The sequence below is a fragment of the Vanessa atalanta genome, chromosome 17 (genome assembly GCF_905147765.1).
Source record: "Vanessa atalanta chromosome 17, ilVanAtal1.2, whole genome shotgun sequence".
NCBI classification, from domain to species: domain Eukaryota; kingdom Metazoa; phylum Arthropoda; class Insecta; order Lepidoptera; family Nymphalidae; genus Vanessa; species Vanessa atalanta.
In genome coordinates, this window is record NC_061887.1 from 3810840 (window position 1) to 3825344 (window position 14505).

Here is a 14505-nt window from a genome sequence, read left to right on the forward strand (position 1 = left end):
TAAATTGTATTACCAAATGTGTATTATTTTAATTATTTTATTATGTTTTATTAGTAAGTAATATTTGCACATATTTCATATCCTTAAAAGTATTGTGGTTTGGAAGTGTGTTTTATAAAAACATTCGAGCGTTGTAATGACTATTATTTAAGTTTATTTATCCGAAACGAATTGCGAATTATCCGACTTCCTTAATTATAGATACAACAATATGGTACATAACAATATTAAAACGCCATGAAACCACTGGCTGAACCGCATGGGTGTTAGCGGTGAAGACCACTGGTTTCTTGAATGTATTTTTTAATTTGGTTGATTTATATTAATTAAATTATATAATTCAATAATTACTAAATCTGGTTTTAAATTTAGGTATTGTAAGGGAAAGAATAAACAAGTTTATTTAAAAAATGTCTTTTTTTCCATTGCAATTGCAAAAAAGGCTTGTTGCGTTTTATTTTTTTACATTAAAACGTTGATAATAGTTACGAAGATCCATAAGCTTGTTTTTGTGGAAATGGTTATTATTTAAACCACATTTCATCCTGGACTAGAATGACCTAGTCCTGAATAGGATGATATTACAAATCAATGATAACGTCGTGAACTGGCGCAAACAGTGCAAGCTAGACATTCTAGTGGACGAATCTGCTAAAATGAAACATAAACAGCCTGACAAAAAGTACTGACTATATCCACATGGAGTCAGAAATAATTAAAATTATTATATAAATAAAGATAATTTTGACTACATCATAAGCTGCCAACGACTATAAGTTAAAAAATAATAAATTAAGCTTATTTTACTTAAATAAATAATTTAGTAGTGTAAAACCATAAACTTCTATTCAAAATAGGTGGGTATTAAGGATATAGCATATATTTTATTAATATTTGAATAAATATATTCAACTAGTAATAACTAGTTATACTTTTCCTATAATGACTCATCATATAGAACGATAGTTTTCTAGCAAAACCATTCGACACGTCACTTAGCGCCATAGAATGTAAAGTATATTCGTTTTTCGTTTACTTTTAAAACACGATGACAATCGTATGACTGTCATGGAAACATTTACAGTATTTGAATGTAATAAGAAGTTATAAATAAGATAATTAAATAAGATTTGTCAATTTACATATTTTTTTTATCAAGCATTTTAAAGATAACTTTTACGCAATCCGTATATGGAAGGTTTTCTATGGCGACTATTAATGATGAAAATCTTCAACGTAGTTACATCACGAATAAGCCACTTTTTAAACACAAAATTTTATGCGCAGCATAGATATATATAGATACAAAAACGGAAACACAAACTCTCCAGGTACTCCTGTGACAATCTCCTCAGGTAGAGTTTTTATAAAAATCCTAATTTATTTGAAAATAAATTATTTTTAAATAAAAATAAAACAATCAGGTAAACAAAGAAATCCAGCTTGACTGATGGCAATATCCATTGCAACTTTGACTTAATAATAATTGTGTACTTTGTTAAGAATGTGAATGTGAAATAACCGCAATTGCATCGCAATAGTTGCTGTCGTGTGTTGGAGTTTAGTCGAGTGATGCGTTTAAGTAGAAGTGTGGCTCCTAAATTATAAATAGTAAGTACGTAGAGTTCTTTATTGAAACATTGAATTCCAAATAATTTAATTCATATTGAATAGATATATAGGTATATGTATACATGTATGTATTTATTCAGTAAAATGATTATATTGTTAATAACGTGTCCATCTAAACAAAACATACATATATTCCGGATATAATCACACCATAATCTTCATCTTTATAAGGAGTATTGTTTGCAAACACGTTACATCTTGTTTAGAATAGCGATTGGATGGATATATAGATAAATAGGTATATGTATTTTGTTTTCTTATTTACATTTAGGCCTTAATTTTATATACGTTAGACTAACCTCCAAATAATGTAAAAGCATCGTTCTAAACGTAGCTTTTACCCAGACATACCCACATTTTCCATCTTGACGACTCGACTCAAAAGCTTTTGACAATTTTGGCGAGTATGGTACAATCCAACAATTGTCCACATGAACATCTTGTCATTGCATGTAATCGTGTCAGCAATCAGTACTCTAGGATATAACTTGGAATACTACCGCCAATTATACAGGTTATATAATATATAAGAGCCGAGATGGCCCAGTGGTTAGAATGCGTGCATCTTAACCGATGATTTAGGGTTCAAGCCCAGGCAGGCACCACTGAATTTTCATGTGCTGAATTTGTGTTCATAATTCATCTCGGTGGTGAAGGAAAACATCGTGAGGAAACCTGCATGTGTCTAATTTCTACGAAATTCTGCCACATGTGTATTACACCAACCCGCATTAGAGCAGCGTGGTGGAATATGCTCCATAAAGGGAGAGGAGGCCTTAGCCCAACAATGGGAAATTTACGGGCTGTTTATGTTTATATATATGTTAATTATACAGGTACATTAGGATTTAAGTTTACAGGGAAAGAATGGAATCGATTCTATTCGATCTGGCCTGATTTTGCCAACTAACAACTAAAATGCAGGCATTAGGCAGACCTCGTTTTACCTTTGCTATATCACGGAGAAGATACATCCAACAACAAAGTTGGTAATACACACGTTGCCTTATAATGAAATTCATAAGCAATTTCATATTTTGTTTCAACTGTCTAGCAGTGGTGTTGTGTCTGTCACCTAGTGTTTGAATCAGGTGGCCCATATGCTCGTCCGCCAAACGAGGCCATAAAAATAATGTCTGGGAGGTCTTACTGTCTAAGACGTCAGATATTCAGATACAGTACACTCGGTACATCCAATGTAACTAGTAAATTTGTTGTAATTTGTTGGCTAGTAAAATTGTTATTCTTTCTAAGTTTCAGAGCTGCTGATGATTCGTGCTGGTGAATCTCAATCGTTCGTTTTTCAGGTCCTAGCTGTTTATACAAAGCTGTTTGTACTTTAAAGCGGAAATGTAAAGGAACATATAAATATCTTACATTTAAAATATATTGTAATGTATATCATATATATCATTTCATAATGTAAGTCATTAAAAGAAAATTATATTTTTGAACATAATATTATATGTCCATTGCACTTTAGAATTAGTATTATAGTATAGTATTCGTTACAGTTGAAAATATTTTTATATCAAGGTTATGCAGATGTACAGAACAGTGACCTATAAGTTCTATAACAAGAATAACTAGTTCGACCATTTTGTAATGAACTTGCTTATTGCTAACGTAAGATACCATAATAAAGTAAAACTCCTCGTCGTATGATTACTCTTTGGTACAATTGTTTTTACAATAAAATAAACTATTTTTTTGAATTACTAAGTGCATTTCTGATCTACAATGGTTATTATCTCACACGAACTATAGGTTCTAACATTGAAAAGGTACCTGTCCCATGTAGACAAAAAGTACAATATTTTAGTATGTTTAAAAAAATATTTATAGTTTAAAACCTTATGTGTACGACTCGATACAGCTCAAGCCCTTCACGTCCAATGAGGGACGAATTACGGTATTTTGGAATCTCGTGTGGTTACCGGAGGGGAGAGGTCACTGTCAGACGGAGACTGAGGCCGGCATTAACACCAAAGCGGTACGATTTTGTATTATTTTATTACTCTCTAAATCTATGGATTTTTTATTATACACAGAAATCAATCTCTCAATCACATATAGGTATAGGTTAATCATGTATACATTTTAAACAAATAATTTATTTAACATACCCACTTATTCGAAAAGCTCCACGATACATGGTCTATATAAAAATAGGAAAATATCTATTGAATCATTGAATACCTACTAGGTAAAAACCAATGTCTGCTTATGAGATTTTCAATTAAGTATGAGCGAGGTTCTTGATCGGTGTGATTGTGTGATTGAGTTCATCAGATTGCAATACATTATAGTGACGTGCCTTCGACTTTGCGGGTTGCGGGCGACCGGACACGCGACAGTCGACACGACAGTAGTCACTAGTCAGATGCGCGCGCGCACTCTGGCGATCTGCCGCGCGTTCTTAGGCTTAAATCGCTAAATTTATTTATTTTCCATAATCGTTTTAGTGTCAGTGCACCAGCGTTCGTTAATGGGATACGAAATTAGAGAAACGGTAAGTATTATTTAGATAACGGTTCTATGAAAGTGAATGTACGGCTTAGTGGGAACAGTTATAGCTGTTGAGTGACAGACGCATGTGAACCTGTCTTCTCCTTTTTTTTTGTAATAAAGTCTCTAATTAATTACCTTACTTTTAAATATAATAATAATAGCCATTATTATATATTTATATTATCAATTATATTTTCTTTTATCTTTAACAATAGGATGGACCGGAAAGAAATACATATTTCGCTGAGCTAGTCGTACATAAAAAATATATTGATTGAAATGAAAAAATATGATTCATTTATACATTCGTCATTCGACCGTGCCTTCTTAGAATCTTTTCACATTAAGTGTTCTCTTTCTACATATATATGGGAATCGTTAATTCAAAATTACAATTCTATGTTAACTTGCATATATTCCAGGGTTACTGAACTCCTGCTAAACCCTGTAGCGCAGGATTGTTGTAAAGGGAAAATAAGATGTAAGAAAATCGTATCTAGTGAGAAAACATAATATATATATATTACAGGTATTGTGCTCACCATTAATACATTTGATAAAGACATCGATTTATTTACATCTTATAGAATATTTTAACATCATTTCTTATAGAAAGCAAATTAGTTGGTACATATATAGGTAATAATTATTATCTAGAAGTATTTTGTATCAATATTTAAATCAAACTGCGAAAAATATAATTAAAATAATCTTGTTAACTATTGTAATTCTAAAAAAAAGATATTAATCTAATTAATGCACTAGATGATAAAATCTCTGATCGGCGGTTTGGAGAAATACAAAGCACGTACTTAACTTGATAAAGATTTTTTTGATTTTTATATCAACTAACAGGATTATAATTTAAGTGATAGATGAACATAAAATTAAACTAAAAAATATATTATAAAGCTTGAACACAATGCTATTTACTTACCATTGGTAAATTAATCTTTTTTTACAAAAGAGGATTCATCCTACACTTCCGTTATCCTTTAACCTACAATATAAAATATGTATTATAATTTATAACTATATCTTTACTAATAAATGAGGAGTCACTTTTTTGTAATGCCGAACTTAAAAAATCTATTAAACAAAATAAATAAAAACTTACACTAGAAAATGAACCGCGTTACGAAGAAGGTTTTAGTACATGCTATTATTTCTGTAGCTACGCTTCGCAGATAGACTCAACTTCAAATTAAGAATATTGATGCTATAAATGTTTCATATCCTTGTAGATAATATAATTAATTAATTATAATTCTTATTTTTTATTTAATTTCATTATATTTGCGTGGACAACCCTCGACGGAAGCGTGATTTGTTTTTTTGTAATCTTTGAAAACATGTGTATTTAATTATGTATCGGAAACGGCAAATGTCTGATGATATCACCGAATGGCTAAAGACTTACTGTTAAACGTTTAGCCATGTTACTATAATGTAATTAGACATACCTACGTATTTATACAATCTTATATTAAATATTAGTTGAGTTGTGACTTGTGACTAACTTGAGTACTTGTTTTCATATAAAATATTATAAAAAAATATTTTAATGTACCTACTCACCCCAGCAAACTTTGTCTGTAATATCCTTTATTATTTTGTTAAAATATAAACCTTAAAATTTGTTAATTAAATAAAGACTCTGATAAAGGTCAACGCATTCGTCTGCTCTTTGTAACAGTTATGTTATTATATTTAAATAAATACCTAATGCTTCGGGAAGGAAGACCGTCGTTTTTATAATATTATGTATACCTTGGTAGATAGACGACAAACAGTCTCAAATTGTGTAACTATCATTTCGCAAGATAACTCCTTGATGATCACTTAGCGCGCTCAGAGTTGGCCTCATGGAAATTATTTGACTATAGCAGCAAAACCCTTTTAACTCATTTTCATCTTAGATATAATAATAAGCTACTAACAATTAGTTCGTACGTAAACAAAATTCGGATATCTTATACTTATACCTTTAACAATTATAACGGTATCTTTGAAAATATTACTGCACATTTAATTATGTCTTTTAATATTTCATAACATGCATGGTCAATGGTCATCCGTCATCGATCTATCATGTAATAATATAGAAAGATACCAAAAAAATCAAAACCTCAAACCGAAGTTTAGAGGTGTATAACTAAAATTATTTAAATAGGTACCTAAATATAACATAAAATTTTAACTATGAGATGGGTATGAGCTCACATCAATTACTCATCAAAAATTTCAACTCTAAAGGATGTTGGACGGAGGAAGAAACGTGACCGACGTTTCCTTCACATCTAAATTAATATACAAGCCAATTAAAAAGCTTTATATTTCACGTTTCTTTAAGAATTAAGTCACGGATTCAAATATGAAGCTGTTTTTGACAATTTTAACTTTAAGATTCACAGACAAGACAATTAAGTGGCTTTTAAAATTATAAATAAATAAAAATATTTCAAATAATATATTTTATAATTATAAGCCCTAATAGTTACACAAAACCACATAAATATTTGAAATACAGAACCTAAAACTAATAGATATATGTACTTGTAATGATTATTATTTATTGACTGTGCCACGCATTTAACATGCCTTAAGTTTTCCTTACCACATTATTGAAGCGTAATAAACTACAGAAGGAAGCGCTTCCTTGTTCTTGTAATTTCCTCTTGAACACTTCCTTAGCTTCATAAAGAACGTGACTTCTAAGATGCACTCAGGGTCGACACTCGTCGAATTTAATGGCATATTGTTTAAAACCGCAATACAACAGTTGTGACTAATCTATTGTAAAATATGTTGAGTAGGCATATCTATCGTCATTTAACTCTAATTGATAATATAAATAATGTCGAAATTCTAATACATACTAAAAACATACTTCAATTAACATTTTTAAATTTTTGTTTTAATGCTTTTATTATGTTTCCATACTCAAAGTTTATGGCTACAGATAAAAAAGCGTGCACTTAGTAATTAGTATAATTGATTTAAAGGCAGGATATATAAATATTTAATTGTACTTTACTAACACAATGTAATCAAAATCTCGAGAAAGAGCAACTACTGAGTTTCTCGCCGGTTCTTCTCCGGATACCGATGATAGCTTTGCATTTAATTCAACACTGTAACATGACGATTCAAAAGTACCTGAATGAAGAATATTTTCATTTTAATTCGACAAACAAGAGATAAAGACAATAATATGTAAAAAGAACACTAAGCAACATCATTAAAGACAGAAACCTTTTTTATACCGAGTCATAATAAAAGAAAATTTGATTATAATTAGGTTTCAAATTTTTTGTACCTAACATGTATGTTTCTAATTATTAAAACAGAATTTTTTTGTTTATATAAAGTGTAATTTTCAGAATTAGATTACAATTAAAAGAACAATCAAAATGCCGAGATTTAAGACTATAATGGTCACGGGTGGTGCCGGCTATATTGGTAGCCATTGTGTGGTGGATCTTCTGGAAGCGGGCTACGAAGTTGTTGCAATAGACAATTTTGCAAACGCTGTTGGCGATGAAGAAGGTTCTCCAGCTCTTAAACGAGCAGAAGAGATAGCGGGCAAGAAAATAACGTTTTACGAAGCTGATTTATTAGACAAGCCGCAAATCAACGATATTTTTGATAAGGTTAAATACATAACATTATGCGATACCCGGCTTGACAATCTAATGATCTTTTAAATATTCAAAATCATTTATCTTCACATATTATAATAATCATAGTTATAATATTCTCACTGTGAATTATTTTCATAATATCAATAAGTAATAGTATAATCCTACTTCTCAAAATGTATAGTGGGCTTGCAATCGAAAACTAACGGGCATTCCTCTGTTATCTCTAACTTGCCCAGATATCAATATTCTAACTTCTAAATGTTCACATCAATAAATATTCAATGACCAAACAGGATACCGTTATATTTTTATAGTACTGTTTACCGTATTAATAATGACTTTCATCTGTTTTTATTTTAGCATGATGTGGACTGTGTCATCCATTTTGCAGCCTTGAAGGCAGTCGGCGAATCAATGCAACAACCTCTTCTATACTACCAAAACAACTTACTTGGTATGCTTAACTTATTAGAGGTAAGGAATTGAATGACATTCTTTAAAATAGTAATAAATAAAATCAACAGCGATTTATTATTTATTGACGTTTTTTGTTATTGTTTCTAAAATATTTTTTTATCAACTTGATAAAAATCCGAATGATAACCTCGTTCTAAGCCGACTATTACTCACAAGATTAAAACGAGATATAAAACATCCTTTGATTTATTTGATCGTACAGACAATCACTTAACACGCACTGGTTATACTATAAATATTTGCTTATCCGATTTATTAATTACCAAACCAAATATCCAACTTTATATTCAAAGGCATATTACTCAACCCATCAACTTTGCAAATTCTGTTGAGTATAGCTAGTTATAACGCCCGTTTTCATACGTCTTAAATGATCCTTCTCCGCCTTCGAGTACCGTAGTTAGCTATTAAATAGTTTATAACCTTTCTCAAAAAGTGGGCTATCAAATTCAAAAGGACTTTTTCAAATGCTAGTGGAAGTTCCACAGAATAGCGCATAAAGATTAAAAAAAACAACACATCGGAATTGCTTTTTTGAAAAACATAACAATTCTTTTAATTTTGAAAAAGGTAATTTTTATTAAAATAAAATATTGGAAATTTCTTATAATTTAGTATAGCAATGATGCAATACCGCCGGCTACTACCGCTGATTTAAAAAAGGTTTAGACTTTGAAATATTTTCCATTATCATTAATAGTTCGTTAATGACCTTTCACGAGTATGTAAACCTATGTATTTATCTCAATGTCCGTAGGTAATGCGCTCACATAATTGCTATCAAATGGTATTTTCGTCATCTTGCACGGTGTATGGAGAGCCGGAACATCTACCCATCACTGAAACTCACCCTACCGGCAGCATCACAAACGTATACGGAAGAACTAAATACTTTATTGAGGAAATGCTGAAGGATTTAAGCGCTGCTGATGAGGTAAGTGTACATGGTGTAACATTCAATACATTGAATTATCTAATCATGGATTACAAGTTCTAAAAAACTGGTCTCTCTTAACAAAATATTGACACAGTGGTCATTTAGCGGTGGCCAAGGTTGCCACATCGATATTAATTACTGTTTTCTCGAGATTCTTTATATATATATTTTCTATATATACATATAATAAAATTAAAGTGTCTGTTTGTGATATTAATTAAAATAACCGCTTTTTACTAAATGTATATGCATATATACACGTTACATATAGTAAAATAACATATTCCTCAATTTTTGTCTGTTTGTTTCGGCTAATCTCTGGAACGGCTGGACCGATTTTGGCGGAACTTTCACTGGCAGATAACTGATGTAATAAGGTGTAACTTAGGCTTCAACAATAACTGTTTTGAGTCTCGGGCACAGCTAGTATAAAATATAAGACTTATACAGTTAATTATTATATACATAGTCTTTATTACCCACCACATCTGTAACAATTATATACTTACAAATACAGGCCAGAAAGTTATCTCTTCAGGCAACCTTAAGGCTCGACATAGTAGCATTTGTTTGGAATATACACATAGACGTAGTATTTAATATAAGTATATCTAAGCAATATAACAATATTCATAAATAAAGTCAGGCAATACAAATAATATACATATACGAGGTGAGCACCATGTCACCTGTTAAATCTCCTATCCTCTAAAATAGAACAATCATGCCACGTGTATCGCACCGATCGTCCGACACTCGCAAAAAATATATTTCACAACCGGTCTGGTTAACCTAATTATGCGCTTAGTATTCAAATATTAATTCCGATGAAGTTCAAGGACCTTCGTTGTTCCGTCTTTCCAAATCAATAACGATCGCGTTTAGGTTGTGGAAATAGTTTTTTATGATATTAAAATATGAGATAATATTTATCTTTGACACATGTTCTAAATACTATTTTTATCGTATTTACAGACTACAAAGAATACAATGCACAAACATTATTTAAATCGATGTTATAATTACGTAGACGCACAACAATAACTTTTGCTTGTCATAAAAAAACATTTTCAACTTATGGCGCAAAGTATTCGTAGTAACAAATACTATCGCGACTATAATACTATCAGCAATACTGAGACTTGTTGAAAATAATTTTGATATGATAGGTATATAGCTTAAAACATATTTTGTGAGTTTAAAAAACCAATAAAGCAAGTGTTTTCCTTTAGCAATTATGCTTAATTACTAAGGCTGATTCATTATCAATTAGTTACATTTAAATTTACCTATTTATATATGTATATTATCGCTCACATGACTGCTAGCAATTATTAAGTAATATATAATTAGTTGGCTACAAAAAGCTTATTTATTAAGTAAGTATAACATTAATATGTCTGCAAAGTTTTAAAAATTAAAATCACATAACTTTCTTTTTATAAGATATAACTTGGTATTATTTACAAGTCAAAATACTTAATTATGGATAATTTCTTATCTTTTTACAGAAATGGAATATAATATCATTACGGTATTTCAACCCGGTGGGCGCGCATCCATCGGGGTTGATCGGAGAGGACCCCACCAAGGAGTTCACAAATCTTATGCCCTTTATGGCTCAAGTGGCGCTTGGCAAGAAACCCGTGCTCACGATTTTCGGCAACGATTATAATACACCTGATGGGACAGGTAAAGTTAAGCCTTTAAGTTTAAGTTAGTGTATTTAAAAGTTCGATTACACATGTTCTTCTATACATTTCTATCCATATTTTCACAATTATAGATATTAAAATAATTATTAACCTTAAATACGCCTTAACATTATATATTTGAAACAGGTATTCGTGATTACATCCATGTTATGGATCTGGCAAACGGTCACGTTGCTGCTCTGAACCTGCTCAGTGAAAATCATGTGAGACTAAAGGTTTGTTTTACACGAAACTTTTTAAAACAAGAAAAATAGAATAAATATATCTTCGGGGATTTTTCGATATGTGACAAAAACTAAATATGTATTTTTATTTTAGGTATACAATCTAGGCACTGGCAAAGGTGTATCGGTAAAGCAGCTGGTAGAAGTATTCGAACGTGTTACAAACGCCAAGATACCGATTAAGTACGTGGCCAGAAGATTGGGAGATATTACAGCGATGTGGGCGGACGCCACTCTCGCTAAACAAGAATTGGGATGGACCACGAAACGCTCAGTTGAAGAGATGTGTTAGTATTTTTTGTATGAAAAGAAAACATGCGAAAAATATAATAATTAAGCTTTAAATAAAATAACTTACATCTTTTACTTTTTAAACTCTGACAGATAAACATAGCAATTTATTAACAGAATCATTTATATCTCTTTTTAGGTACTGATTTTTGGAGATGGCAAACAATGAACCCTGATGGATACCCCAAGAAAAATAAAACAACAGTCATTGTTAATGGAAAAAGTTAGCGTGTCTATTTCTGTAATAATGATCTATACCTTACACATAGCTATATATTATTAATAAATAAGTATTTTATTTATGTCTTTTTTGGTAATTCTAAAACTTCCTCAATAAAACATACCATTTATACATAAAAATATATTTACTATCTTTCTTCATACAATGATATATGTTGCCACTTCAAAGGTTCGTAACCAACACTAGTTGTGTTCGGTAGTAAATAACGCGCAAACAACTCTAATATCTTCACTTCTTTAACATCCATGCAAGGCGTTAATAAATCTGGAATATATACATCAAACTTTTTAAACAAAATAAATGGTTAGAAATATAAGTTATTGGGCAGACAAGTGGACCTGATGGCAAATGGTCACTTTTATTGCCCATAAACATAGGAATTTTACAAAAAATTTGAATGCTTTAGTAAATATATTGTAAATCAACAAAGTAGCACATCATACTCACCTAATAAAGGTGGTTTATGCGAATGCAAGGCACTCGGAACACTCGCCAATAATAAATCACATGGTATATTTTTAACTTCTCCAACTTTGCCTATTATAACTCTTTCGTAGGGTTGCTTCTTACAGCCAGCACTAAACTCGCACAGAGGAGCCAGGTCTATATTCACTTTCAACCAATACCATGTTGTAACATATTCAACACCCCATTCTGGGAATATTATATTTTTGACTGCATTTATGTTACTTAGTGCATTAGTACACCAGACGGCTATTAAACTATTTTTAGAAAGTAGATCTTTGAGTGGTATTGATGCTATATCTTCATTGTACATCATTGAATAACTAAAATAAATAAATACAATCACTATTATTACTATTTATATTTTAAATTAATAATCCTTATGTTAATGCTAATTTTAATTATTTTAATTTAAAATGCAGATTTATGACATCAAATATGTAGGTTTATCGGCTAGCTCATGAGGCTGCATATCGTTACAATTTGGATTCTTATCAATATTACAATTTATTGAGATTTTTTGTTAATAAATTCATAGGTGCCTAAATTTTGGAATTTGGCATTGTTACCATACCTAGAATAGTCTAGCGCTACACCATTAGTCCCGCTCCTAATTCCATCCCATTATTTACTGTCATTATATTATGAAAATGGACCTCTGTTTGCTTAAACACTTGTAAGTTGCACACAGTTTAACTATTAGGGTATAGTTCTTTTAAAATACAAACCTCAGCTTATCATTGGCACCTTTCAACCTTCTGATATATTTGTTCCACCAAGGAGGATCAGCTATAACTATGTCATACTTGTTAGTCTTCAACTTCTGGCATTGTTCTTTTACACATCCACAAAGAAACCTTTGAATGAAACAATGCTATCACAGTTTAAAAATAATATAAAACACCTAAATCTTTTCCTATCCTATCACATTAGAGGCATTTTTTTATAAACACATTTTTTCTAAAATTACTAGGTATAACTTCTGTAACAAATATTGAAGCAATAATATTAAATAATAAAAGATAAATGTTTATGTACCTTGCTTTTGGTGGTATGAGAAAATAGTCATCTTTAACTTTACAACACAGTGGACCATCAGAATTATTGCCACCATTCAATCCTTTGTGATCAAAGAGAGTACACTCAAAGTATTTCCTTGAGAGGTCCCTGACAAGTGATGTTTCTAGTAAGTTATACTTGTCTCTTATATTTTGCTTAATTTGTATAGGAATTTTTTCATAAAGATCATTGTACATTTGTTTTACATGAGATGCCTAAAAACATTACTATTTTTTATGTCAATGTAGATAGAATAAAATAAAAAGCAGCTTAAGCTAAAGTGTAATCATTCATAATCGTTTTAAAATTGGAATAGTTGTAATAAATTAAGGCCCATAAAAGCATACATTGTTATATATCCAATAATAATAAACTAACAAAAATTAGGTTCTAACAAAGAAAATAAAAAAATTAATAATTTATATTTGTTGAACTAGGTTTAAACTCGATTATAATATACAAATGTATAATGTAATGTATATGTAAAATGTTTTACTTTAGTCTGGTTTAAAAATACTTTAACTTACTTCTTCGATAATTTGACTACATTCTCGTGGTCTCTTTTTATTCCCTTTTTGTTTACTATTGTTAATTGAAAACAATTTTCCTATCAATGTGTAATTTGATTTCTCTTGTTTATTGTGACTTACACCTTCGTATATTTTAGATATAAAATTGATATGATCAATTAAAACTAAGTTGTTTTCGCTAAATAAAATACTCATGTCTCATCTGGAAGATGATTATAGAATAACTCACATGTTTTCAATTTATTAAAAACATTCGCATTGTTTTTATTATAAACTTAAACTTAGCCATTAAACTTGTATACTTATATATTATTTTAAATTCAATTTAAAACTTTATATTTCAAATTTACTTATTAAGTTATTGCATCTGTTATCTGCTCTATACTACTATTAAATGTCATTTTTGAAACATTCAACTTTAGGCTTACTAGCAATCTGTTTGTTGACTGTTAGTTAATTGTTAGTTAATTGTCGAATAAAAACTTTTAGTTCTATTTTTTAAAATTTTAAGTTTAAACTTAACTCTTTGACAAAACCAAATTAGCTTTATTTAAAGTCGACAAAAATATATAATGTAGCTACAGAACTTACGCTACGCTATGTCTTATATTTAAACTTATAACTCAATAGTTATACAATTACCAATGTTAACTTGTACAAGGTGTTGTCTTTTTTCTGTGTTTAAATAGTATAAAAATAACTCTTCACATTAAAAATGAAATTATCTTATCTGTAATTTAAATGTAAATGACAACTTGTCAAGTTTGATGTCAAATGTC

At 30.2% G+C, this 14505-nt stretch overlaps 2 protein-coding genes across 3 annotated transcripts; one reads left to right on the forward strand and one right to left on the reverse strand.

The window, feature by feature from the left end:
* Window positions 1-3540: 3540 nt before the first annotated feature.
* On the forward strand, window positions 3541-11733 carry LOC125070463 (UDP-glucose 4-epimerase-like). 2 transcript variants are annotated; one of them, XM_047680351.1, is made up of 8 exons: window positions 3541-3625; window positions 7527-7796; window positions 8148-8261; window positions 9022-9198; window positions 10713-10893; window positions 11043-11131; window positions 11235-11427; window positions 11571-11733. In XM_047680351.1, the coding sequence occupies exons 2-8, from the start codon at window positions 7557-7559 to the stop codon at window positions 11657-11659; spliced, it is 1083 nt and encodes a 360-aa protein (XP_047536307.1). In that variant the 5' UTR covers window positions 3541-3625; window positions 7527-7556; the 3' UTR covers window positions 11660-11733. The 2 variants fall into 2 exon arrangements, with proteins under 2 accessions (XP_047536307.1, XP_047536306.1); XM_047680350.1 differs by lacking the exon at window positions 3541-3625 and adding an exon at window positions 3964-4144.
* Window positions 11655-14107, reverse strand: LOC125070464 (N(6)-adenine-specific methyltransferase METTL4). The gene is made up of 6 exons (XM_047680352.1): window positions 14077-14107; window positions 13724-13928; window positions 13176-13411; window positions 12866-12994; window positions 12120-12460; window positions 11655-11936 (listed from the first exon to the last, which is right to left on the reverse strand). Exons 2-6 carry the CDS (start codon window positions 13919-13921, stop codon window positions 11800-11802), a joined length of 1041 nt encoding a protein of 346 aa, XP_047536308.1. The 5' UTR covers window positions 13922-13928; window positions 14077-14107; the 3' UTR covers window positions 11655-11799.
* Between the last annotated feature and the right edge of the window lie 398 nt (window positions 14108-14505).

Bases quoted from the DNA above. Each gene is read 5' to 3' on its own strand.
- LOC125070463 (XM_047680351.1), top strand. From the start codon at position 7,557: ATGCCGAGATTTAAGACTATAATGGTCACGGGTGGTGCCGGCTATATT. The intron at 7,797-8,147 runs GTTAAATACATA...TTTTTATTTTAG, and splicing joins TCAACGATATTTTTGATAAG to CATGATGTGGACTGTGTCAT. The intron at 10,894-11,042 runs GTAAAGTTAAGC...TATTTGAAACAG, and splicing joins TAATACACCTGATGGGACAG to GTATTCGTGATTACATCCAT.
- LOC125070464 (XM_047680352.1), bottom strand. From the start codon at position 13,921: ATGAGTATTTTATTTAGCGAAAACAACTTAGTTTTAATTGATCATATC. The intron at 13,412-13,723 runs GTAAGTTAAAGT...TAATGTTTTTAG, and splicing joins GTAGTCAAATTATCGAAGAA to GCATCTCATGTAAAACAAAT. The intron at 12,995-13,175 runs GTACATAAACAT...TTTCATTCAAAG, and splicing joins CTCATACCACCAAAAGCAAG to GTTTCTTTGTGGATGTGTAA.